At 65.2% G+C, this 27,180-nt stretch overlaps 1 protein-coding gene across 2 annotated transcripts; it reads right to left on the bottom strand.

Annotated features, from left to right (window-relative positions):
- Window positions 1–1,113: 1,113 nt before the first annotated feature.
- Window positions 1,114–27,162, bottom strand: LOC140681092 (IQ motif and SEC7 domain-containing protein 1-like). 2 transcript variants are annotated; one of them, XM_072920458.1, is made up of 16 exons: window positions 26,928–27,162; window positions 23,306–24,291; window positions 22,207–22,236; window positions 13,784–14,060; window positions 11,871–12,341; window positions 10,165–11,000; window positions 9,006–9,167; window positions 8,288–8,410; window positions 7,611–7,777; window positions 6,970–7,109; window positions 6,095–6,220; window positions 5,909–6,008; window positions 4,851–5,012; window positions 4,049–4,192; window positions 3,548–3,597; window positions 1,114–2,661 (listed from the first exon to the last, which is right to left on the bottom strand). In XM_072920458.1, exons 1-16 carry the CDS (start codon window positions 27,150–27,152, stop codon window positions 1,630–1,632), a joined length of 5,031 nt encoding a protein of 1,676 aa, XP_072776559.1. In that variant the 5' UTR covers window positions 27,153–27,162; the 3' UTR covers window positions 1,114–1,629. The 2 variants fall into 2 exon arrangements, with proteins under 2 accessions (XP_072776559.1, XP_072776560.1); XM_072920459.1 differs by lacking the exons at window positions 22,207–22,236; window positions 23,306–24,291; window positions 26,928–27,162 and adding an exon at window positions 18,324–19,681.
- Window positions 27,163–27,180: the final 18 nt, after the last annotated feature.

Raw genomic sequence — 27,180 nt, 5'->3', positions numbered from 1 at the left:
CCATAGATCCACGGGACCCCTATGGACCCCGACAGACCCACAGGACCCCCGTATCTCCTGTAGTCCTGCAGCCCCTAAGGATCCCCAGGACCTATATAAACCCTGTGGCCCCTATAGGCCTCAGGGGCCCCTATAGCCCTCAGGGACCCCTATAGGTCTCAGGGACCCCTATAACCCCCACGGCCCCCATAAGCCTCAGGGACCCCTACAGCCCCAACAACCCCTATAGCTCCCATGGCCCCTAAAACGTTCATAATCCCTATAGCTCCAATGGCCCCTATATGCCTCAGGGACCCCTATAGCCCCCATAGCCTCTATAGCCCTCAAGGCCCCTATAGGCCTCATGGCCCCTATAGGCTTTAGGGATCCCTATAGGCCTCATGGCCCCTAAAATATTCATAATCTCTATAGCCCCCATGGCCCCTATATCCCCAAAGACCCCTATAGCCCCCATAGCCCCTATAGCTCCAAAGACCCCTATAACCCCCATGGCCACTATATCCCCAAAGACCCCTATATCCCCAAGGACCCCTATAGCCCCCACAGCCCCTATATCCCCAAAGACCCCTATAGCCCCCATGGCCCCTATATCCCCAAAGACCCCTATAGCCCCCATAGCCCCTATAGCTCCAAAGACCCCTACAGCCCCCACAGCCCCAGAACCCCTATAGCCCCCATGGCCCCTATATCCCCAAAGACCCCTATAGCCCCCATAGCCCCTATAGCCCCAATGACCCCTATAACCCCCATGGCCCCTATAGCCCCCAGAACTCCTGTATCCCCAAAGACCCCTATAGCCCCCATAGCCCCTATATCCCCAAAGACCCCTATAGCCCCCATAGCCCCAGTGACCCCCATGGCCACTATATCCCCAAAGACCCCTATAACCCCCATGGCCCCTATAGCCCCCATAGCCCCTATATCCCCAATGACCCCAATAACCCCCATAGCCCCTACAGCCCCCATAGCCCCCAGACCCTCCACAACCCCATGGTCCCTATTACACCCCCTATACCCCCCCGACCTCTTCCATCCCCCTATCCCCGTCCCCACCCCATCCACCCCCTATAGCCCCCATAGGCGTGCCCTCCCCCCCAAAAAACCGCTCGCGGGGGGGGCCGGCCGGTCCGTTTATGAAGCATCAAATATACAGTCTCTTATATACAGGGCCCGGCGCGGGCGCATGCGGGTGCCTGGGGGGCTCCCCGGGGGGGCCCGGCCGCTTGGGACCTCCCCCAAAAAACCCCCGGGGGGACCCCAGGCGGCCGGGGGGGGGGGTCGGGGGTCGGAGGAGGAGGGGGGGGAGGTTAAAGTGCCATGTGACATTCAGCCTGAGCTGGGAACGGGGGGGTGGGGGGGTTTGGGGGTGGGGGTGGGGGGGCAGCATCGCTGCCGGACCCCCGGGATGGTGGTGGGGATGGGGGGGGGTCACCCGGTTTTTCGGGGACCCCCCCCCCACCCCAGCCACGCTCCCGGGGGGGGGGCGCGAGCAGCCGAACACGAGCCACGTGCAGGTTTTTTGGTTTTTTGGGGGGACATGGTTTTTGGGGGGGACATGGGGTGGGGGGGGGTTACAAAAAGAACCACCGCGTCCAGCAGGCCGGGGGGGGGGGGGTGGGCGGGGGGCGCTCAGACCACCGTGCTGATGCGGTTCCCCCCTTTGGGTTTGGGGGGGCCCTGGCCGGCCTGGGCCAGGGGCGATGTGGGGCCGGCGGGCGAGTGGGGGCTCAGGGGGGTGTGGGGCGATGGGGGGGGCAGGGGGGGGTAGGAAGGGTGGGGGGGGATGGGCGAGTGGGGGGGCGCGTGGTGGTGGTGATGGTGGTGATGGTGGTGATGGGGAGGGGGCGCCGCTCCACCTCCTCCTCCTCCTCCTCCTCCTCCTCCTCCCCCTCCCCCCCTCAAAGCCCCCCCGGCCGCGACCCCCACTCCGCCGCCCCCCCCCCCAAAGACAAAATGCTTGGCGGGGGCGGGGGGCGGCGGGGGGTGGTGGTGGGGGGGGGGTCCGGGGGGGTACGCGTGGGACAGCCCGTGGTGGGCTGGGGCGGGGCTGTAGAGGGGCAGGGGGGACAGCGGCTGCCGGGGGGCGCCGGGCGGAGCCCCCCCCCTTTTCCCGGGCCGGTGCAGGGTGTAATGGGGGTGCGGGGGGGGGAACCCCCCGCCGGGGGGGCCGTGCTGTTGTGGGGGCGCAGATAACGGGGGGGTGGGCCCGCCGTGGAAGCGCGGGGGGGCCCCGGCGGCGATGGCCGGTAGCGGCGGGGGGGGCGCGGGGCGGCTGGGAGGGGGCGGCTGCTGCGGGTACGGGGGGGGCGGCGGAGGGCCGGGACCCCCGCCCGCTCCCGCCGCGCCCCCCCCGGGACCCCCGTGGCAATACTGGGCGTGCAGCGCCTGCAGCTTGGAGGGAGCCTCGGGGGGCGCGGCGGGCGGGGGGTGGTGGTGGTGGTGATGCGAGGAAGACGCCGAGGATGAGGAGGCTGAAGCCGAGGTGGGACCCCCCGCGCCCGGCGGGGGCCCCGCGGGGCCTTTCCCGCGGCGGCTGCCGAAGAGCGAGCCCAGGAAGGAGGAGGAGTTGGAGACCGGCCGGGCCGGGGGTTTGTAGCCCCCCTCGGGGGTCGCCGCCGGCCCCCCCCGCGCCTGCGGCCGGGGGCTGCTGATGATGGAGCCCTGCGAGGGGGCGGGGTCAGCGCGGGAAGACACGCCCCTTTCTGGCGTTGGCTCCGCCCAGTCTGTGCTTAAGCCATGCCTTCTGCTCACTAGCCACGCCCCCCAGCAACAAGCCACGCCCCATACAGCCAGGCCCCGCCCCTTTTCCAGGTGAAGGGAGGGGCGGGACCTGGGGGCGGGGCTAAAGTGGGAGGGGCTTGGGTGTGGCATGAGGGGGTGACAGTCGGGGTGGCACCGGGGGGACATTCGGGGGGGGGGGGTGACATTGGGGTGTGGCACTTGGGGTGTGGCACTCGGGGTGTGACATTGGGGTGTGACATTAGGGGTGTGGCACTCAGGGTGTGGCACTTGGGGTGTGACATTGGGGTGTGACATTGGGGTGTGGCACTCAGGGTGGCACTCGGGGTGGCACTGGGGGTGGCACTCGGGGTGGCACTCAGGGTGTGACATTGGGGTGTGGCACTCGGGGTGTGACATTGGGGTGTGGCACTCAGGGTGGCACTGGGGGTGACATTCGGGGGTGTGACAAGGGTGTGGCACTCAGGTGTGGCACTTGGGGTGTGGCACTCAGGGTGTGACATTAGGGGTGTGACATTCAGGGGGTGTGGCACTCAGGGTGTGACATTGGGGTGTGACATTGGGGTGTGGCACTCAGGGTGGCACTCAGGGTGGCATTCAGGGTGTGACATTACGGGTGTGGCACTCGGGGTGTGACATTCGGGGGGTGGCACTCGGGGTGGCACTCGGAGTGTGACAGGGTGTGGCACTCAGGGTGGCACTCGGGGTGTGACATTAGGGGTGTGGCACTTGGGGTGGCACTCGGGGGGTGTGACATTAGGGGTGTGACATTACGGGGGTGGCACTGGGGGTGGCACTGTCCCCTCACCTCGATGGTGCTGTCCAGGGACCCCACGCTGTTCCGCCGGCCCCGCTTGCCTGGGGGGGGGGGGGGGGCAGTGAGAGGGACCCCCAGGGGACCCCCCAGGGCACCCCAAATCCCCCCAGGGCACCCCAAACCCTGCAAGGAACCCCAAATCCCCCCAGGACACCCCAAACCCCCCCAGGGCACCCCAAATCCCCCAAATCCCCCCAGGGCTCCCCACATCCCCCCAGGGCACCCCAAATCCCCCAAATCCCCCCTATGGAGATCCCAAATTCCCTCCCAGTCCCTCCCAGTCCCCTCCCAGTCTCTCCCAGTCCATCCCAATCCCTCCCAATCCCTTTCCCAATCCTTCCCAGTTGCTCCCAGTCCATCCCAGTCTCTCCTAATCTCCTTCCCAGTCCCTCCCAGTCCATCCCCGTCCCTCCCAGTCCCTCCCAGCGGCTCCCAACCCCTCTCCCAGTCCCTCCCAGTCCCTCCCAGTGCTCCCAGTGCTCCCAGTCTCACCGCTGTCGGACAGGTCCCGCAGGGAGCTGCTCAGGGCGCTCCGTTTCAGCCCCTCGGCCCCGAACGCCTCCTCCAGACTGCTGCGGCTGAGCCCGTTCAGCGCCTCCCGCGGGCCCGCCACGCCCTTCTGCTTCTCCAGTTCGGCTGGGGGGCACCAGTAAGGACCAGTGACCCCCCCCAGTAACCACCAGTAACCCCCAGTACAGCCTCAGTCACAGCAGTGCATCACCAGTGACCCCCCGGTACCAGCACTGACCAGTGCCCCACAGCCCTGCCATGCCCTTCTGCTTCTCCAGTTTGGCTGGGAGGGCACCAGTAAGGACCAGTGACCCCTCCCAGTGCCCCCAGTACCCCTCCCATCACTCCCAGTGTCCCTCCCAGTGCCCCCAGTACCCCTCCCATCACTCCCAGTGCCCCCAGTACTCCCAGTGCTCCTTGCAGGGCCAATTTTGGTGCTCCCAGTACCCCTCCCATCACTCCCAGTGCCCCCAGTGCCCCTCCAGTGCTCCCAGTCCTCCCAGTGCCCCTTGCAGGGCCAATTTTGGTGCTCCCAGTGCTCCCAGTGCCCCATCCCATCACTCCCAGTACCCCTCCCAGCACTCCCAGCACTCCCAGTACCCCTCCCAGTGCTCCCAGTGCCCCTCCCAGCACTCCCAGTACCCCATCCCAGCACTCCCAGTGCTCCCATCACTCCCAGTACCCCTCCCAGTGCCCCCAGTACCCCTCCCAGCACTCCCAGTGTCCCTCCCATCACTCCCAGTCCCTCCCAGTTCCCCCAGTTGCCCCAGTTCCCGGCGCTCACCCTCCACCCGGTACTTCTCCATCTCCTGCACCTCGGCCACCGACTCCCGGAGGTCACTGGCGAAGCGCAGTCGGTCCTGCGGGCTCGGGGCATTGAACACGATCAGCACCTTCCGCTCCCCGCCCGGCGCTGCCGACAGCAGCTTGATCCCAAACTGGTAATCTGGGGGGCGGGGGCACCCCAAAAATCAGCCTGGTGTACCCCAAAGTGTTCCCATGGGGGACAGGGACACCCCAAAATCAGGCTGGTGTACCCCAAAGTATCCCCATGGGAGTGGGGGTACCCCAAAAATCAGCCTGGTGTACCCCAAAGTATCACAACGGGGGTGGGGGTACCCCAAAAATCAGGCTGGTGTACCCCAAAGTGTCCCCATGGGGATAGGGGCACCCCTAGGACACCCTTAAAGGGGCACCCCAAAAGGGACACCCCAAAAGGGACACCCAGCTTGATCCCGAACTGGTAATCTGGGGGGGCGGGGGCACCCCAAAATCAGGCTGGTGTACCCCAAAGTATCACAACGGGGGCAGGGACACCCCACAGTGTTCTTTGGGGTGCTTCGGGGCTCTTTGGGGTGCCGCCAGGTTTTTTGGGGTGCCGTGGGGCTCTTTGGGGTGCTATTGGGTTCTTTAGGGTGCTGTTGGGTTTCTTGGGGTGCTGTTGGGTTTTTTTGGTTGCTGTTGGGTTCTTTGGGGTGCTGTTGAGTTTTTTAGGGTGCTATTGGGTTTTTTGGGGTGCTGTTGGGTTTCTTGGGGTGCTGTTGGGTTTTTTGAGGTTCTGTTAGGTTTTTTGGGGTGCTGTTGGGTTTTCTGAGGTGCTGCCGGGTTTTTTGGGGCACCGCGGGGCTCTTTGGGGTGCTGTTTGGTTTCTTGGGGTGCCGCGGCATTTTTTGGGGTGCTATAGGGTTTTTTGGGGTGCTGTTGGGTTTTTTAGGGTGCTGTTGAGTTTTTTGGGGCACTGTTGGTTTTTTTTTTTTTTTTTAGGGTGCTGTTGGGTTTTTTAGGGTGCTGCGGGGCTCTTTGGGGTGCCGCCATGTTTTTCGGGGCGCCGCGGGGGCTCACAGGCGTTCTGGAAGAGCTGCATGTGCATCTCCACCAGCGGAAAGCTCTGCCGGAAGCTGTAGGTCACCAGGATCTTCTTCTTCTGGAAGATCTTCGTCACCTGCCGAGGCCACTGGGGTCACCGGGGACCCCCCTGGGTCAGGACCCCCTGGGACCCCCCGGGACCACCCGGGACCCCTGGCTCACCACCAGGAGGTCGTTGAAGAGGAAAACCTCGCGCTGGTGCAGCCCCAGGCGCTGGGGCCGGTTGGGGTCGGGCACCTCGTAGAGTTGGCAGCAGCAGACCAGGCGGCGGTGGGGCAGGGACAGCACCTGGGGACACATCTGGGGTCACATCTGGGGCCACATCTGGGGTCACACCTGGGGTCACACCTGGGGTCACTTCTGGAGGGACATCTGGGATGGGACACGCCTCACAGAGCCCCCCAGAGACACCCCGGGGTGGGGATGGTGACCTTGGAGCTTCACTGGGGTCACCAAGAGCACGTCCACGTTGGGTCACCCCGAATGTCCACGGGGTCACTTCAAGGGTCACCCCAAATGTCCCACAGGGGTCACTTCAAGGACCACCAAATGTCCCATGGGGTCACTTCAAGGGTCACACAAATGTCCCATGGGGTCACTTCAAGGGTCACAAAATGTCCCATGGGGTCACTTCAAGGGTCACCAAATGTCCATATGGGTCACTTCAAGGGTCACCCTGAATGTCCCACGGGGTCACTTCAAGGGTGACCCCAAATGTCCCACATGGAGCCCATACAATGTCCCCCATGGGTCACCTGGATCATCCCACATTGGTCACCTGGAACGTGTCCCTTGGGCCACCTAGAACCTGTCCCATGTGTCACCTAGAACACTCCACCCATGGGTCACCTGCAACGTCCTTCCCACAGGATCTCCTGGAACGCTGGAACATCTCCCAAGGGTGACCTAGAACATCCTCCCCACCACAGGATCACCTGAAATGTCTCTTTTGGGCGGCCTAGAACCTGTCCCATGGGGTCACCTGGGACACCCCTGTGGGTCACACCCCCGGGTGCCCTGTCCCACCCCCCACTCACCGGTTTCTTGCCGACGATCATGCGCTCCACGGCCTGGACCTGGGACACGTGGTCGTCGTTGGTGCGCAGCTCGCGGCTCTGGATGCGCTGGTAGATGCCCACCAGCATGTCCCGGGGGATGTCCTCGCCGTTGTCCACCCCTGCGCGACACCCGGCCCCGATGGAGAACCCGTGTCACGCGGGACCGCTCCAGAACCCGCAACACCCGCCCCGCTCTAGAACCCGTCACTCCTGATCCCGCTCCAGAACTCACTTGTCATCGGTGGCTCTAGAACCCACACAAGCAGACCCAGCTTTAGAACCTGCAACACCCAGCCCAGCTCCAGGCCCTGCAATGCCTGGTCCTGTTCTAGAACCTCCCCACCACCCCAGCTCTGCTCTAGAACCCTCCTCACCATGACCTAGTCCTGAGCCTGAAACACCCTAGACCCGCTCTAGAACCCACCATGTTGGGCCCAGCACCCACATCACCTCAGGCCCCACCCCAGAACCCACAGGAACTGCAACACCTGACCCAATCTAGAACCCACCCACAACACCCAGGCCCACCTGGAATCCACAACACCGGACCCCGTTCCAGAACCTACAACTCCCGGGCCAGCCCTAGAGCATGCGTTCTGCTCTAGAACCCATGGCCTCACCTCGCAGGTTCTTGATGAAGTCCTCGAGCTTCATCTTGCGCTCGGCCTTGACGCTGGGGCTGTACATGTCGGTGTTGAGGAGGATGATGGCGAAGGCCAGGATGAAGATGGTGTCCGGGTTGCGGAACTGGCGCAGCAGGGCCGCGTTACACACGCAGTAGCGCTGGCTGCGGGGCGGACAACCCCCACGGCCCATGGGGTCACGGTGCCCCACGGCTGGCCCCGCCTCGCGGGGTGGTCTCTGCACCCCACAGCCACCCCATAAGCGTGGGGCAGCACCCCAATGGCTGTAGGGTCACCTAGAACATGGGCCACCACCCTCATGGCTCTTCCTTGATCTACAGGGTCACCTAGAACGTCACCCTGTGGTCCAGGGGGCATCCCCCAGTGTCCTGACAGTCTGTAGGGTCACCTTGAACTGCCCCTGGTCCCACAGGTGCCACCACCCCCTTGTGACCCCCTCCATCCATAGGGTCACCTAGAACAGCCCCTGGTCCCACAGGTGCCACCACCCCCTTGTGACCCCCTCAATCCATTGGGTCACCTAGAACGTCACCCCATGGTGGCCACACCACCGTGTGCTGCTGGTGGCAGGGTCAATGCAGTGGGGACGTAGGGACATGGGGACGTGGGGACGTGGGGACACAGGGACGTGGGGACAGGGACCCACCCCTCACCTGAAGGCCTCGATCAAGCGCTCGACCTTCTGCGCCTCCCCCTGCACCCGGATGTGGGACTGGAACTTCCGCAGGGCCTCGTCCAGCTCCATCCCCGAGAAATCCATCTCGTCCACGACGCAGCTGCCGGGACCCCGCGGGGGCATGGGGTGGCTCTGGGGGCCGCCCCGAGCCCCGCTGTGTCCCCCTGTCCCCACCGTGTCCCCGTCCCCACCGTGTACCCATCCCCGCCACCACCGTGTCCCCCCATCCCCACCGTGTCCCCATCGTGTCCCCATCCCCACCGTGTCCCCATCCCCGCCGTGTCCCCATCCCCGCCGTGTCCCCGTCCCTGCCACCACCGTGTCCCCATCCCCGCTGTGTCCCCCATCCCCGCTGTGTCCCCCATCACTGCCGTGTCCCCATCCCCACCATGTCCCTGTACCCACCGTGTCCCCATCCCTGCTGTGTCCCCCATCCCTGCCGTGTCCCCATCCCCGCCATGTCCCCACCGTGTCCCCCTGTCCCCACCGTGCCCCTGTTCCTGCTGTGTCCCCATCCCTGCTGTGTCCCCATCCCCGCCGTGTCCCCATCCCCACCGTGCCCCTGTCCCTGCTGTGTCCTCGCTGCATCCCCCATCCCCACCATGTCCCCATCCCTGCCGTGTCCCCATCCCCACCGTGTCCCCGTCCCCACTGTGTTCCCATCCCCACCGTGTCCCCGCTGTGTCCCCCCTTACTCGAGGACGTCGCGGTTGAACTGCTTCTGGCGGTTGCCCAGGAACTCGCCGATCATCTGCCGGCTCAGGCCCTTCCGCTCCAGGATGAAGTGGGCGACGCCCACGGGGGTGTCGGACAGGAACCCCCTCTCGATCAGGTACTGGATCCCCTTCTCCGGCTTCCTGCCAGGGGTTGGGCGCCTGGTCAGCCAGGATGGTCACTCTGGCTGTAGAGTGACCCAGAACGTCACCTGCCCCCCGGCTCTAGGGCCATCTGGTCATCTATGGGGTCACCTGAGGGTCAGCCTGGTTTGGGGTCACCTCAGGTGACAACAGCTGCTTCCCCAAAGGGTCACCCGGAACACTGACATGTCCTGAGCGCTGGGTGACCTGGAATGCCACCGTAGGGCTACCTAGAATGTCACCGTAGAGTTACCTAGAACTGCACGGGCGATTTACCAAGAACGTCACCATAGGGATACCTGGAACATTCCCTGTAGGGTCACCCAGAACATCACTGCAGAGTTCTACAGGGCCACCTCAAGCACCACCTTGTCTGTGCCACCACGGCCACCTTGTCCTTCCCTAGGGCCACCCAGGCCACCTCGCTCTTCTCCGGGGCCACCAACGTCCCCCCTGTCCTCACCTAGAACATCACCATAGGGGTGTGGGCAAACCTAGAAGATCATTGTGGGGTTCTACAGAGGTCACCTCAAACATCCCACTGTCCTCACTATAGGGTCACCTAGAACATCATTGTGGGGTTCTACGGGGTCACCTCAAACATCCCCCCGTCCTCGCTATAGGGCCACCTAGAATGTCACCATAGGGTCACGTAGAACATCATTGTGGGGTTCTACAGGGTCACCTCAAACATCACCCTGTCCTCGCTATAGGGTCACCTAGAAGATCATTGTGGGGTTCTAGAGGGTCACCTCAAACATCCCCCTGTCCTCGTTATAGGGTCACCTAGAACATCACCATAGGGTCACCTAGAACATCATTGTGGGGTTCTACAGGGTCACCTAGAACATCACCCTGTCCTCACCACGGTGTCACCAACAATCCCACCCCAGCCTTCCCCTGGTGACCATGGCAGTGCCACGTGTCCCCGCTGCCGGCACCCCAGACCCCACCCCACATCCGGCAGAGACCCTCCCAAGCCCCCCCAGCCCCTCACTTGTTGAAGAGGTTGAGGCCAATGCGGTACTGGCGCCGCTGCACCACGTCGTTGTTGAGCGCCGGCGAGTCCCAGCTCTGCCGCGGCTCCCGTTGGTATGTGGCCTTCCCGGGGGCTCCGGCGGCCCCGGGGGGCTGCGGTGGGGCGGTGGGCGGCGGGGGGGGCGGCGGTGGGGGGCGGCGAAGGCTGTCGCGGGATGAGGAGCCCGAGGAGCAGTTGAGGGTCTCGTTGGAGTTGGAGCTGCTGCCCAAACTCTCGTTGTCCCCCTCGGAGCCCTCCTCGGCCGCGGGCGGGGGCGGGGGGCCGGGGGGCGGCGGGGGGGGCCCCTCGGGGTGGAAGCAGCGGTGGGGGGGTCCGGAGCGGGGTAAGGTGCCCCCCCCGGTGCCCTCGGGCTCGTAGGGGCCCCCCCGGTTGATGGAGCCGCGGTCCGAGCGGTCACTCAGGTCGGCCGAGCTGTCGCTCGGGGGCTCCACCGTCAGCAGTGGGGGGTGTCCCCCCCCGGCCCCCCGCCCCCGGCACTCCAGGCACGGGGGGCCCCTCCGGGGGGGCTCCTCGGGGCCCCCCCAGCGCTCGGCTGGGCCAGGGGGGTTGGCGGGGGGCGGCGGCGGGGGCGGTGGGGCAGGGGACGGCGGCAGACCCCCGGTGTCGGGTGGGGGCTCGGGGCTGGGGGGTCTCTCCGGAGAGTGGGGGGAGCCGGGGAGCCCCTCGTCCAGGTACAGCGTGACGTCACTGGCCGAGGTGGCCGCGCTGTCCCCCGCCGGCGGGTCCGGGGCGCCGGGGGGGACCCCGCGACCCCCCCCCAGCGCCTCATCGATGGAGGCGGCCAAGGACTTCACCTGCGGGGACAGGACCCCCCCGTGAGCCCCCTCTGTGAGCCCCTCATGCGCTCCGGACCCACATATTGGCCCCTGTGACCCCCATGACCTCCCCAAGACCCCCAAACCCCTGTGACCCCCCCCCATGGCCCCGTGACCTCCCCCCACCATTCACTTTGTCACCTGTGACCCCCCCATGGCCACTGTAGTGTCCATGGCTTTGTGACCCGCTGACCCCCATGACCCCTGGGACCTCCTGGGACCCCCGTGACCCTCTAACCCCCCTCCTCATGGCCCCCTTGACCCCATAACCCCCATAACCCTCATGGCCCCCCTGACCCCATAACCCCCATGATCCCCATACTCCATAACCCCATAACCCCCAGGACCCCCATAACCTACAGAACCCTGTGACCCCCAGCACCCCCCCGACCCCATAACCCCCAGCACCCCCATAACCCCCAGCACCCCCCCGACCCCAAAACCCCCACAACCGCCTTAACCCCCAGCACCCCCGACCCCATAACCCCCAGCACCCCCTTGACCCCATAACCCCCAGCACCCCCCCGACCCCAAAACCCCCAAAACCACCTTAACCCCCAGCACCCCCCCGACCCCATAACCCCCATAACCCCCAGCACCCCCCTGACCCCATAACCCCCAGCACCCCCCTGACCCCAAAACCCCCTAACCCCCAGCACCCCCCCGACCCCAAAACCCCCACAACCCCCTTAACCCCCAGCAGCCCCGTGACCCCATAACCTCCAGCACCCCCTCGACCCCATAACCCCCATAACCCCCAGCACCCCCCTGACCCCATAACCCCCAAAACCCCCTTCACCCCCAGCACCCCCCTGACCCCAAAACCCCCAGCACCCCCCTGCCCCCCACCTGCTGCGCAAACGCCTCCTCCAGGTCGGCGCCTCCGGGCCCGAAATCGGCCGAAGCCGAGAGCTGCCGGGGGGGGCTTCCCGCGCCCCCCACCCCGGAGCCACCCCCCACCGCCATCCCCTCGCCGGGACCCCCGCCCCCGTCCAGGCCGGCCCGGCAGGACCCCCCGTAACGGGGCGCGCGCCGCGGCCCCCCCAGGACGCCCTCGTCCAGCGAGGCCGGTTTGCCCTGGAAGTAGGGCGGGGGCGGCGGGGGCGGCCCCGGGGCGGGGGCTGGGGGGCCGCGGTCGTACTCCTCGAAGGAGAACTGGAGGCGCAGCCCTGGCAGCGCCAAGCGCCGCGCCCGGCCGCCCTCGCTGCGCAGCCGCTCGAACTTCTGCGCCATGCGGTAGCGCCGGAACGCGGCCTGGATGGTCCGCGCCGCGCGCCGCGAGCGGAAGTAGCCGCCGTACTTGCGCTCCAGCATCTCCACCTGTGCGGGGACACGGGGACACGTGTGGGGACGTGGGGACACGGTGAGGGACGTGGGGATGTGGGCACGTGGCAAGGGATGTGGGGACATGGGGACATGGATGAGGATGGGGACATGGGACATGCATGGGGATGTGGGGACGTGGCAAGGGACGTGGGGACATTGCGAGGGATGTGGGGACGTGGGGACATGGATGAGGATGGGGACACGCGTGGGGATGTTGGGACACGGTGAGGGACGTGGGGACGTGGGGACATGGATAAGGATGGGGACATGGGGACACGCGTGGGGACATGGGGACATGGCGAGGGACGTGGCGAGGGATGTGGGGACGTGGCGAGGGATGTGGGGACATGGGGACATGGATGAGGATGGGGACATGGGGACATGGGGACACATATGGGGACGTGGGGACACGGTGAGGGACATGGGGATGTGGGGACGTGGCGAGGGACATGGGGACGTGGGGACATGGATGAGGATGGGGACAAGGGGACACGCGTGGGGATGTGGGGACGTGGCGAGGGATGTGGGGACATGCGGACATGGATGAGGATGGGGACATGGGGACACATGTGGGGACATGGGGACACGCGTGGGGATGTGGAGACACGCATGGGGACGTGGGGACACGGTGAGGGACGTGGGGACATGGATGAGCATGGGGACATGGGGACACGCGTGGGGATGTGGGGACGTGGCGAGGGACGTGGGGACGTGGCGAGGGATGTGGGGACGTGGGGACATGGATGAGGATGGGGACATGGGGACACGCGTGGGGATACAGATAGGGACATGGGGACATGGGGACATGGCAGGGGATGTGGGGACATGAATGAGGATGGGGACACGGGGACACAGGTGGGGACAGGGATGGAGACATGGGGACATGGATGATGGTGAGGACATGGGTGAGGACATGGGGAGAGGGATGACGATGAGGACATGGGGACATGGGTGGAGACATGGATGAGGGTGGGGACATGGGGACATGCACAGGGACATGGAGACATGGATGAGGATGGGGACGGGCTGGGGACATGGTGATAGGGATGAGGATAGGGACATGGGTGGGGATATAGGAGACGTGGACAGGGATGGGGACATGGGGACATGAGGATGGGGACATGGATGGGGACATGGGGACATGAGGATGGGGACATGGAGATGTGGATGAGAACACGGGGTTGGGGACAGGGGATGGGGAGATGGGGACACGGACAAGGACATGGAGGTGTTGGGATGGGGACATCAAAACATGACCGGGGACATGTGGCCATGGGGACCGGGAGGGGACAAGGAGGAGACAAGGAGGGTACAGGGACCACGACACGGACCTGGGGACCACCACATGTGGATCTGTGACCACCCCACAACCAGGGCCCATCCCAGGGGTGTCCCCAGGTGTGTCCCCAGGGGTGTCCCCAGCTGTCCCCAGGTACCTTCTTGTCCTGCAGGTCGGTGGAGAGCTCGTAGCTGTCGCTCAGAGCCTTCGGCCTCTTGCTCTCCTCCTCCTCCTCCTGCTTGCGCAGGGCCACGCTGGCCGGCTGGGGGGGCAGCCGGGGCCAGGCCACGCCCGGGGACCCCCCCCCGGGGCCGCCCCCGCTGCCCCCCGGGCCTTGGGGTGCCGGCTGGGGCAGGCCCCGGTACGGGGGGGGTCTCCCGGGGCTGTCGGGCACCGGCCCCCCCCCCTCGCTGCCCGGGGCTTCGCCGTCCACGCTGCGGGGACACCGCGTCACCCCCATGTTGGGGACCCCACAAAAAACCCCCAAAGCACCATCAGGACCCCCCGTCCCACCCAGACCTCCCCGGGACCCCCCAAAACCTCCCAGAGATCTTCAAAGGTGCCAGTGAGACCCCTCAAAGAGTCTGGAGGCACCAGTGGGGACACGGGGACAGACACAGGGACAGGGGACAGACAGACACAGGCACACGGGGACACAGGGACAAGGGGCAAACAGACACAGGGACAGGGGACACAGGGACAGGGGGATGGACAGACACAGGGACAGGGGACACAAGGGACAAGGGGACAGACAGACACAGGGACAGGGGACACAAAGGACAAGGGGACAGACAGACACAGGGACAGGGGACACAGGGACAAGGGACACAGGGACAGGGGACACAGGGACAGGGGACACAGGGGATAAGGGACAGACAGACACAGGGACAGGGGACACAGGGACAGGGGACAGACAGACACAGGGACACGGGACAGACAGACACATGAACACGGGACATAGGGACAAGGGACAGACAGACACATGGACATGGGACACAGGGACAGGGGACAGACAGACACAGGACAGGGGACACAGGGACAGGGGATGGACAGACACAGGGACATGGGACACAGGGACAGGGGACACAGGGACAAGGGACAGACAGACACAGGGACAGGGGACACAGGGACAGGGGACAGACAGACACATGGACACAGGACACAGGGGATAAGGGGACAGACAGACACAGGCACACGGGGACACAGGGACAAGGGGCAAACAGACACAGGGACAGGGGACACAGGGGATAAGGGGACAGACAGACACAGGGACAGGGGACACAGGGACAGGGGACAGACAGACACAGGGACAGGGGACAAAGGGACAGGGGATGGACAGACACGTGAACAGGGGACACAGGGGATAAGGGGACAGACAGACACAGGGACAGACAGACACAGGGACACGGGACACAGGGACAGGGGACACAGGGACAGGGGACAGACAGACACAGGGACACGGGACACAGGGACAAGGGACAGACACAGGGACAGGGGACACAGGGACAAGGGACAGACAGACACAGGGGACAAGGGGACAGACAGACACAGGGACAGGGGACACAGGGACAAGTGACAGACAGACACAGGGACACGGGACACAGGGACACATGGACATGGGGACACAGCTTGGGGACACAGGGAATTGGGGACACACGGACATGGGGACACACGGACATGGGGACACACAGGCGTGGGACACACGGACATGGCCAACATGGACACAAGGACACAGACAAGGGGACACAGGTGTGGGACAGATGGACATGGCCAGGTTGGGGACATGGACATGGGGACACCTGGGGACAGAGGGACATGGGGACATGACAGATGTGGTGACAGGGACACGGACACACGGTGTAGGGCATACAGACATGGGGACACATGGACATGGACAGACGGACATTGGGACACAGGGACACAGGTAGGTGGGGACACATGGACATGGGGACATCGGCCATATGGACATGGGGACATTGGGACACACGGACGCACGGACACACAGACACACAGACACACGGACATGGGGACACACGGACATGGGGACATGGGGACACAGGGACACACGGACATGGGGACATGGCGACATTTGCCATATGGACACATGGACACACGGACATGGGGACACACGGACACAGGGACATCGGCCCTATGGACATGGGGACATTGGGACATGGGGACACACAGACATGGGGACATCGGCCATATGGACATGAGGACACAGGACACACGGACGCACAGACACATGGACACAGGGACATGGGGACATCAGCCCTGTGGACATTGGGACATTGGGACACGGGGACAAACAGACACACGGACATGGGGACATGCGGACATGGGGAGGTCTGGACACGGGGACATGGGGACATATGGACATGGGGACACACGGACACATGGACATGGGGACACACGGACATGGGGACATTGGCCATATGGACATGGGGACACACAGACACACGGACACGGGGACATGGCGACATTTGCCATATGGACACACGGACACGCGGACATGGGGACACACAGACACAGGGACATCGGCCCTATGGACAGGGGACATTGGGACACGGGGACACACAGACATGGGGACATTGGCCATATGGACATGGGGACACACGGACACGGGGACATGGCGACATTTGCCATAATGACACATGGACACACGGACATGGGGACATCGGCCATATGGACACGGGGACACATGGACACGGCGACACAGGACACACGGACACACGACAGGGACGTGCGTGCACGCACGGCCACGGGGGACACATGGACACAGGGACAGACGCGTCACCTCCCCCCCAGCCCCGCGGGGACCCAGCGCCGGAATTGGGGGGGGGGGGGTGCAGAGCAGAGCGAGGGGGGGGTCCCCAAAACATCGGGGGGGGGGGTCCCGGCGAGGTGAGGAGGGGGGGGAGGGGACGAGGGGGGCGCCGCGCATGGAGGGGGGGAGGGCAAAGGTCTGGGGGTCGCGGGGGGGGTCTCGGGGAGTCCCGGGGGGGTCCCGGGGGGGTCCCCGACTCACCCGTGCAGCAGCCGCTGCCGGAGCGGCCCCCGCCGCCGGTCGGCCGTGCACTGCAGGCACCACATTTTGGGGAGGGGGAGGGGGGGGGAGCACCCCCAAAAATATGGGGGGGGGACACAGACACAGAGACGGGGACACCCCCGGGAGTGGGGGAGGGGTCCTGGGTGGGGGTGGGGGAGCCCCCGGTGCCTCCGCAGCAGAACCAGGGCCCGGCCGGGCGGTGCGGGGGGGGGGGGGTGGGGGGGTGAGGGGGGAGGGGGGAGGAGCCGAGGAGAGACCCCCCCCTCCCCCTCCCCCCTCCCTGCTCTGCGCGTGCCCGGACGCCGAGACCCCCCCCTGGATGTGGGGAGGGGATTTGGGGGAGGGTCCTGGGGTGGGGGGTGAGGGGGGGGGGGAGGACGCCTGGGTCCCTCTGATGTGGAATGGGGGGGGGGTGGTCGTGTGTGTCCCCCCCAAATAAATAACACAAAATGCGGGGGGGGTGAGGGGGGGTCCCCTAAAATTGGGGACTCCCTGTGTGTCAATTTAGGGGGTCCCCATTGCGGGGGAGGCGCCCCCCACCCACCCCCAAACCGGGGGTCCCCAAGGGGGGGACGGGAGGGGAGGTGTCCCCAGTCCCGCTGCGCATGCGCGGTGCTCCCCCCTCCCCTCGCTGGCGGTTGCCATGGCGACGCGGCGGGCGGGGGGCGGCGGTTGCCATGGAGACGCGGCGGGGGATGGAGATGGGGGGAGGGGTTCCCCCGGGGGGAGGGGCTCGGCCGCGGGGTCCCCCCCCCCACTTAAGCCCCGCCCCCACCCCCCCGGCACCGCCCCCTCCCCAAAAATAGCGCGAGGAGGCGCCATGATGGAGGCGTTGCCATGGCAACCGCCCCCAAACAGCGGCCGGGGGAGGAGCGGGCGGCGGCTATAGGGGCCCTATAGAGGTCTATAGGGGCCTATAGGGGCCCTATAGGGCCTGGGGTCTGCTTGGACCCTATAGGGGTCTATAGAGGTCTATAGGGGCCCTATAGAGCCTGGAGTCTGTACTGGCCCTATAGGGGTCTATAGGGGTCTATAGGGGCCCTATAGGGCCTGGGGTCTGCTCGGGCCCTATAGGGGTCTATAGGGGCCCTATAGGGCCTGGGGTCTGCTCGGGCCCTATAGAGGTCCATAGGGGTCTATAGGGGTCCTATAGGGCCTGGGGTCTGCTCGGGTCCTATAGGGGTCTATAGGGGTCTATGGGGGCCCTATAGGGCCTGGGGTCTGCTCGGGCCCTATAGGGGTCTACAGGGGTCTATAGGGGCCCTATAGGGCCTGGAGTCCACTCAGGCCCTATAGGGGTCTGTAGGGGTCTATAGGGGCCCTATAGGACCCCAGGGATCCCCATGGCCATTATAAGGTTTATATGGCCCCTATAGGACCCCGAGGGTCCCCATGGCCCTTATAGGACCCCAGGGGTCCCCATGGCCCCTATAGGACCCCAGGGGTCCCCATGGCCCCTATAAGGTCTATATGGCCCCTATAAGGTCTATATGGCCCTTATAGGACCCCGAGGGTCCCCATGGCCCCTATAGGTCCCCAGGGATCCCCATGGCCCCTATAAGGTCTATATGGCCCCTATAGGACCCCAGGGGTCCCCATGGCCCCTATAGGAGCCGGGTGGGAGGTGTGGGGGAGGGGCGGCTCTTACCTGCGGGCGGGGGGAGGTTGGAGCAGCCAAAGCACCTGAGGGTGGCACCTGGAGGGGGACAGGGGACAGACAGGGGGACACGGATGGACACGGGGACAGGGGACAGACAGGGGGACAGACAGGGGGACACAGATGGACACGGGGACAGACAGGGGGACAGACAGGGGGACACAAGATGGACACAGGGACAGACAGGGGAAACGAGATGGACATGGGGACACGGGGACAGACAGGGGACAGACAGGGGGACAATGGACAGGGGACAGACAGGGGGACACAGATGGACATGGGGACACGGGGACAGACAGGGGGACACGGATGGACACGGGGACACGGGGACAGACAGGGGGACACAGATGGACACGGAGACAGACAGGGGGACAATGGGTGACAATGGGTGACAATGGGTGACAGTGGGTGACAATGGGTGACAGGGACAGCGGCCAGGGGGTGACAGAGGTGGGGGGGGGGACAGTGGGGGACAGATGGCTACGGGTCACTGTGGCAGGACGGACAGACAGACAGGGATGGGGACAGAGGGAGGACATGGACAGACGGACATGGATCGACAGGGATCGACAGACGGACATTGGGGACACGGACAGACAGACGGACATGGGGAGCACACGGATGGACAGACGGACGTGGGGGGATATGGATGGACAGGCGGACACGGGGGGGACATGGATGGACAGACAGACATTGGGGACACGGACGGACAGACGGACATTCGGGGGGACACGGACGGACAGACGGACACGGGGGGGACACAGACAGACAGACATTGGGGACACAGACGGACAGACGGACATTGGGGGGCACAGACGGACAGACGGACATTGGGGACACGGATGGACAGACGGACACGGGGGGGACGCGGATGGACAGACGGACATGGGGGGACACAGACGGACAGACGGACATGGTGGGGACACGGACAGATGGACATTGGGGACACGGATGGACAGACGGACACGGGGGGGACATGGATGGACAGACGGACATGGTGGGGACACGGACAGATGGACATTGGGGACACGGATGGACAGACGGACATTGGGGGGGCACAGATGGACAGACGGACACGGGGGGTGACACGGATGGACAGACGGACATTGGGGTGACACGGACGGACAGACGGACACGGGGGGGGGGAGGAGAGAGAGGAGAGAAACGAGTCAAGAGCCGGAGGGGGGGACGGACACACGGACACGGGGGGGGACACGAGTGGGGGGGCAGGGGGTGGGGGAGGGGCCCCACGGCGGCGGGTCCAGACCTGAACCCCCCCAAAACAAACCCCCCCCTGCAAAATCCCCAATTTGGGGGGTCCCAGGTGTTCCCTCCCCCCCCCCCGCCACAGTGTCACACTCACGTCATGGGGGGTCCGAGCTGGGGAAGGGTCTGGGGGGGGTCCGGGGGGAGTTCTGGGGTGTCCGGGGGGGATTTTGGGGTGTCCGGGGGGATTTTGGGGGGACTTTGGGGTGTCCGGGGGGGTGTTGGGGTGTCCAGGGGGGGTTTTGGGGTGTCCGGGGGGATTTTGGGGGGATTTTGGGGTGTCAGGGCGGGTTTTGGGGTGTCCGGGGGGGGGGGGTTGGGGAGGTTTTGGGGTGTCCGGGTGGGTTTTGGGGTGTCGGGGGGGGGAAGTTGGGGAGGTTTTGAGGTGTTCGGGGGGGTCCGGGTGGATTTTGGGGTGCCGCTCCGTCGGAGCTGCCGCACTGAGCGCGCCCCTCCCCCCCTTCCTGCCCTCCCCTCCTCCCCCCAGGTCCGGAAGGGCCCGGGCGGAATTCCGGGATGGGGACAGAGGGGACAGGGAGGGGACGGGGGGCGGGGGGGGGGGGGGGACAGGAGGGACACAGGGACACGGGACAGGGACAGGGAGGGGACAGGGAGGGGACAGGGAGGGGACAGGGAGGGGACAGGGGGGACACGGGGACAGGGACAGGGAGGGGACAGTGGGGACAAAGAGGGGACACGGGGACAGCGGAGTCACAGCCTGGCACAGGGACAGGGAGGGGACAGGAGGGGACAGGAGGGGACAGGGAGGGGACACGGCCTGGCACAGCTGCGCACGGCCCTGGCATGGGGGGGGGTGTCACCACCTGGCACAGGGTCACGTGGTGTCACACGCGGTGTCACACGTGGTGTCACACACAGTGTCACATAGTGTCACACGGTGTCATGCGGTGTCACACGGTGTCACATGCGGTGTCACACAGTGTCACACAGCATCACGAGGTGTCACACAGTGTCACACGGTGTCACGCGGTGTCACATTCAGTGCCACAAACAGTGTCACATGCGGTGTCACACACGGTGTCACACATGGTGTCACGCAAAGTGTCACACAATGTCACAGCCAGTGTCACACCCGGTGTCACACAAAGTGTCACACAATGTCACAGCCTGTGTCACAGTGTCACATGAGGATCACACAAGGGTGGGACACCCTGGCTCAGTGGCACTGTTGGTGTCACGCTCGTGTCGCACTCGTGTCACACTCGTGTCACCTGCCCGCGGTGTCACACGCTCTGTCACCTGCTCTTGCCCAGGGGTGACCGGTGACTGTCACCCCCGGCACGGTGTCACCACCGCCATGCGCTCCTGCACGGGGTCGCACACGGAGTCACAATGTCACACACGGTGTCACACTCGATGTCACACACGGTGTCATAATGTCACACACACAATGTCACACACGGTGTCACACATGGTGTCACACACAATGTCACACACAATGTCACATGGTGTCACACGGTGTCACACACACGGTGTCACACATGGTGTCACAATGTCACACACGGTGTCACACACAATGTCACACACGGTGTCACACATGGTGTCACACAATGTCACACATGATGTCACACAATGTCACACCCAGTGTCACACAATGTCACACACGATGTCACACCCAGTGTCACATATTGACACACAATGTCACACATTGACACACAGTGTCACACCCAGTGTCACACAAAGTGTCACACAATGTCACACAATGTCACACATTGACACACAATGTCACACCCAGTGTCACACAAAGTGTCACACAATGTCACACATTGACACACAATGTCACACCCAGTGTCACACCTAGTGTCACACATTGACACACAATGTCACACACGATGTCACACACAGTGTCTCACATTGACACACACGATGTCACACACAATGTCACACACTGTCACACATGATGTCATACCCAGTGTCACACGCTGTCACACCCGGTGCCACCCACCCCGGCACAGCCCCACACCTGCGGTGTCACCCGCGGTGTCACCCCTCCTGTCACCGCCACCTGCCCCGGGCGTGTCATACGCGCCCCACGGCCCCTCCCCCCCCTCCCGCCCCCCGAAGGGAATTTTGGGGCGATTTTGGTTTTTTTTGGGGGGGGGTTGGTCCCGTTACCACGGCAACGCCCCGCCCCCTCTGTCACCTCCCCCGCCGCTGTCGCCGCTGTCGCCGCCCGCGCCCGGCAACCGCGCGGCCCCGCCTGTCGCGACATGACACATCGGGGGGGGGGGGGGGGGGGGGCCCTGTCACGACAGTGCCGCACGACGGGACGGCCCCGTCGCGACGGACGCGTCAGCGCCCGCTGTGACGCGCCGGCCCTGTCGCGATATATCAGCCCTGTCCCGACACATCCGCCCTGTCGCGATATATCAGCCCTGTCCCGACACATCCGCCCTATCGCAGCGCGTCGGGCCTGTCGCGACATGCGGCGGGGGAATGGGGGGACAGAACGGCCCCGTCGCGACAGAACGGCCCTGTCGCGACTCGCCCCACCCCGGGGAAGGGACCCAGGCGTCCGGGGGGGGAGGGGATGGGAGGGGAGGGGAGGGGAGGGGGGAGGGGCAGAGGGGGGAGGGGCAGCACTGACCTCACTGTCCTGGAGCTGTCGCGATCCGACCTGGGGGGGAGGGGAGGAAATGGAGAGGGGGGGTCAGTGAGAGGTGGGGACCCCCAGATCCCCCTCCCCAAATTCCTCCCCTCCCCCTCCCCAAATTCCTCCCCCCTCCCCCCCCCCCCAATGTCCCCGCGTGCCCCCGGAGCGACAGACGGGGGGGAGGGGAGGGGCGATGACGTCACGGCCCCTCCCCCCTCCCCCCCCGCGGGTCCCGCACCTGCCCCTCCTCCCCCCACAGGGGGGCTGGGTTTGGGAGGGGCCGCATCCAAAAAAATCCCGGGTTTGGGATTTTGGGAATCCCGAAATACCCGATTTTGGGAATCCTGAATCCCAGAAATCCCTGATTTTTGGAAATGCCAAATCCCAGAAATCCCTGATTTTGGGAATCTTGAGTCCCACAATTCCCCAAATTTGGGAAAACTGAATCCCACAAATCCCTGATTTTGGGAAGTCTCTGATCCCAGAAATCCCCAATTTTGGGAATCCCAAATCCCACAAATCCCCAATTTCAGGAATCCAAAATCCCACAAATCCCCGATTTTGGGCCTCCCGAATCCATAACATGCTGGATTTTGGGACGGGAACCAATTTATGGATCCATAAATCCCCGGTTTTGGGAATCCCAAATCCCATAAATCCCTGATTTTGGGAATCCCAAATCCCACAAATCCCCGATTTTGGGAATCCCAAATCCCACAAATCCCTGATTTTGGAAATGCCAAATCCCACAAATCCCCGATTTTGGGAATCCTGAATCCCAGAAATCCTCGATTTTGGAAATCCCAAATCCCACAAATCCCGAATTTCAGGAACCCCAAATCCCACAAATCCCTGATTTTGGAAATCCCAAATCCCACAATTCCCCGATTTTGGAAATCCCAAATCCCACAATTCCCCAATTTCAGAAATCCCACAAATCCCCGATTTCGGGAACCCCAAATCCCACAAATCCCCAATTTTGGGAACCCCAAATCCCACAAATCCTGGATTTCGGGAACCCCAAATCCCACAAATCCCGGATTTCGGGAACCCCAAACCCCACAAATCCTGAATTCGGGGTGCTGTGCCGTACTTGCGCTGCAGCGTGGTGGCCGGGCTGGTGCTGGCGCTGGTGCTGTGCCCCCCCCCGGGGCTGGAGCTGCGGGAGGGGCCCCGCGCCCAGTCCCGCTCCCAGCAGCTCCCGTAGTGCCCGTCCCGGGCCCGGAACGGTCCCTCCCGTTCCAACCGAGCCGGGTACGGCCCCTCCTGCTCCAGCCGGGACGGGTATTGCCCGTCCCGGTCCGGGTATTGCCTGTCCCGGTCCATCCGTGCTGGGTATTGCCCGTCCCGGTCCGGGTATTGCCTGTCCCGGTCCATCCGTGCTGGGTATTGCCCGTCCCGGTCCGGGTACGGCCCCTCACGGTCCATCCGTGCCGGGTATTGTCCATCCCGGTCCGGGTATTGCCCGTCCCGGTCCATCCTCGCCGGGTACTGCCCATCCCGTGCCGGATATTGCCCATCCCGGTCCATCCTCCCGGGATATTGCCCGTCCTGCTCCATCCGTGCCGGGTACTGCCCGTCCCGCTCCATCCTCCCGGGATATTGCCCGTCCCTCTCCAGGTGCTGCTGGTACTGGAGGTCCCGCTCCAAGCAGCCATGGAACTGCCCCTCCTGCTCCATCCGAGCCGCGTATGTCCCGTCCCGCTCGGCCCGGCTCAGGTAAGCTCTGTCCCGTTCCTTTCGGCCCGGGTAGGACCGGTCCCGCTCGGCCAAAGGCTCGAAGGGCGCGTCCCGCTCCAGGTGTGCGGGGTAGGGTCGTTCCAGGTGCTCGGGGTAGGTGCCGGTCCCGTCCCGCTCCAGGTGCTCGGGGTAGGTGCCGGTCCCGTCCCGCTCCAGGTGCTCGGGGTAGGTGCCGGTCCCGTCCCGTTCCAGGTGCTCGGGGTAGGTCCCGTCCGGCTCCAGGTGAGGCGGGAACGCCGCGTCGGGGTCGCCGTGGGCCGGGAAGGGCAGCTCGGGGTCCCCGTAAAGCCCCTCGGCCTCCAGGTGGTTCTGGTACTGAGCCTCGGGCTCCGCGTGGGCCTGGGGACACGGGGAGGGGACACGGGGGTGGCACGGCGGGACGGGCACGGGTGGGTGTGGGGGACACGGGGAGGGGACACGGGGGTGGCACCGCGGGACGGGCACGGGGGGGTGTGGGTTGGGGGGAGACCCGCTGAGTTGGGCCGGGTGGTCCCGGGACCCCCAATTCGGTCTGGGCACCCCTGGGACCCTCAACTTGGTCTGGGTCGGGGTGGGACCCCCTGAGCTGGGCTGGGTGGTCCCGGGACCCCCAGTTTGGTTTGGGCATCCCTGGGACCCCCAACTCAGTCTGGGCACCCTTGGGACCCCCACCTCAGTCTAGGCACCCCTGGGACCCCCAACTCAGTCTGGGCACCCCTGGGACCCACTTGGGGGTCCTGGGACCCCCAGCTTGGTTTGGGTCGGGGTGGGACCCCCTGAGTTGGACTGGGTGGTCCTGAGACCCCCAACTCGGTCTGGGCATCCCTGAGACCCCCAACTCGGTCTGGGCACCCCTGGGACCCCCTGAGCTGGGCTGGGTGGTCATGGGACCTCCAGTTTGGTTTGGGCACCCCCGGGACCCCCAACTCGGTCAGGGCCCCATGACCCCCCCATGACCCCACCCCAAAATTGGGGTCCCTGCCCCATGACCCCCCTGTGACCCCCTCCCCACCCCCAAAATCCGCCCCGTGACCCCCCCACCCCTGCACCCCCCTCCCGGGCTCCCCAGGACCCCCTAGCACCCCCTCCCCAAATTAGGGGGTCCCCAGCCCCGTGACCCCCCCCCACCCGTGACCCCCCAGTGACCCCACCCGGGACCCGCTGACCCCTCGGTGACCCCCATATCCCCCCCCCCAACGCTGTGACCCCCCCGTGACCCCGAGCCTCTGCACCCCCAAACCGTGACCCCCCCGCCCCATAACCCCTCTGCCCCCCATAACTCACACCCCAAACCCCCCACACCCCCATATGCTCCTTCACATCCCCACATGTCCTATATCCCCCCCAGACCCCAAATCCCCCTCCAAACCCCCCCCAGCCTCACATCCCCCTCCATACCCCCACAGGTCCCATATCCCCCCACACCCCCAAACAGCCCGTACCCCCATATCCCCCACACCCATCCCCTATGCCCCCGTACCCCCAAACCCCCATATCCTCACATCCCCCTCCATACCCGCACACCCCCCACACGTCTCATATCTCCCCCAGACCCCCACACCCCCAAACCCCCCCAGACCCACATCCCCCTCCATACCCCCCACACCCCCAAATTCCTCACAGCCCCACATCCCCCTCCATACACCCCACACCCCACACGTCCCATTTCCCTCCCAGATCCCCACACCCCCAAATCCCCCACACCCCTCACACGTCCCCTATACCCTCGTACCCCCAAATCCCCCACAGCCCCACATCCTCCTCCATACCCCCCACACCCCCCACACATCCCATATCCCCCAGGCCCCCAAACCCTCCAGACCCCCACATCCCCCTCCATACCCCCCACACCCCCAAACCCCCAAACTCCCATATCCTCCTCCATATCCCCTTGTACCCCCACACCCCCCACACGTCCCCTATACCCTCGTACCCCCAAATCCCCCACAGCCCCACATCCCCCTCCATAACCCCCACACCCCAAACCCCCCAGACCCCCCCACACGTCCCCTATCCCCCGTGTACCCCCAAACCCCCCAGACCCCCACATCCCCCTCCATACCCGCACACCCCCCACACGTCTCATATCTCCCCCAGACCCCCAGACCCCCAAATCCCCCCAGACCCACATCCCCTTCCTTATCCCCCACACCCCCGTACCCCCAAACCCCCCATACCCCCACATCCCCCTCCATACACCCCACATCCCCAAACCCCCCATACCCCCAAAGCTCCCAGACCCCCACACCCCCATACCCCCATATCCTCCTTCATATCCCCACATTTCCCACATCCCCCCCACACCCCAAACCACCAAACCCCCCGTACCCCCACATCCCTCCCACACCCCCATATCCTCCTTCATATCCCCACGTGTCCCATATCCCCCCCAGACCATCAAACCCCTGTACCCCTACATCCCCCTCCATAACCCCCACACCCCCATATCCCCCACCCCCCCCACATGTTCTATATCTCCCCTGTACCCCCAAACCCCCCACACCCCCACACCGCCCGTAGCGCCACATCCCCCTCCATATCCCCCACACCCACCACATGTTCCATATCCTCCCCAGACCCCTGCACCCCCAAATCCCCAGTATCCCCCTCCATACCCCCCACACCCCCAGACCTCCAAACCCCCCGTAGCCCCACATCCCCCCCACACCCCCGTACCCTCAAATCCCCCTCCATATCCCCCACACCCCCACATGTTCCATATCCCCCCCAGACCCCCAAACCCCCCGTACCCCCACATCCCGCTCCCTCCCCCCCACACCCCCACACCGCCCGTACCCCCACATCCCCCTCCATCCCCCCCACACCCCCACACCGCCCGTACCCCCACATCCCCCTCCATACCCCCCACACATCCCATATTCCCCCCATATTCCCCACACCCCCAAACCCCCCACATCCCCCTCCATACCCCCCACAGCCCCACATCCCCCCCCACACCCCCATATCCCCCACCGCCCACCCGCTCCCCCTCTCACCGTGTGCCGCGCTGCCCGTTCCGCCGCCCCGCGCTGCCGCAGGTGCCGGTTCTCCCGGGCCAGGCGCTGCAGTTGCCCCTCGAGCTGCGCGATCCGGCGGCGCTGCGAGGCCAGGAGATGTCGCTGAGTCGCGATAATCCGGTTCAGCTCCAGCAGGTACTCGACAGCGCGATCGGGGGGCTCGGAACCCCCCGGGGGGGCCCCGCCGCCCCCCGCGCCCTCCATCCCCCCGGGATCTATAGGGCGATGTATA

The sequence above is a fragment of the Taeniopygia guttata genome, chromosome 31 (assembly GCF_048771995.1).
Source record: "Taeniopygia guttata chromosome 31, bTaeGut7.mat, whole genome shotgun sequence".
NCBI classification, from domain to species: domain Eukaryota; kingdom Metazoa; phylum Chordata; class Aves; order Passeriformes; family Estrildidae; genus Taeniopygia; species Taeniopygia guttata.
This window is presented reverse-complemented; position numbering and strand designations above follow the sequence as displayed.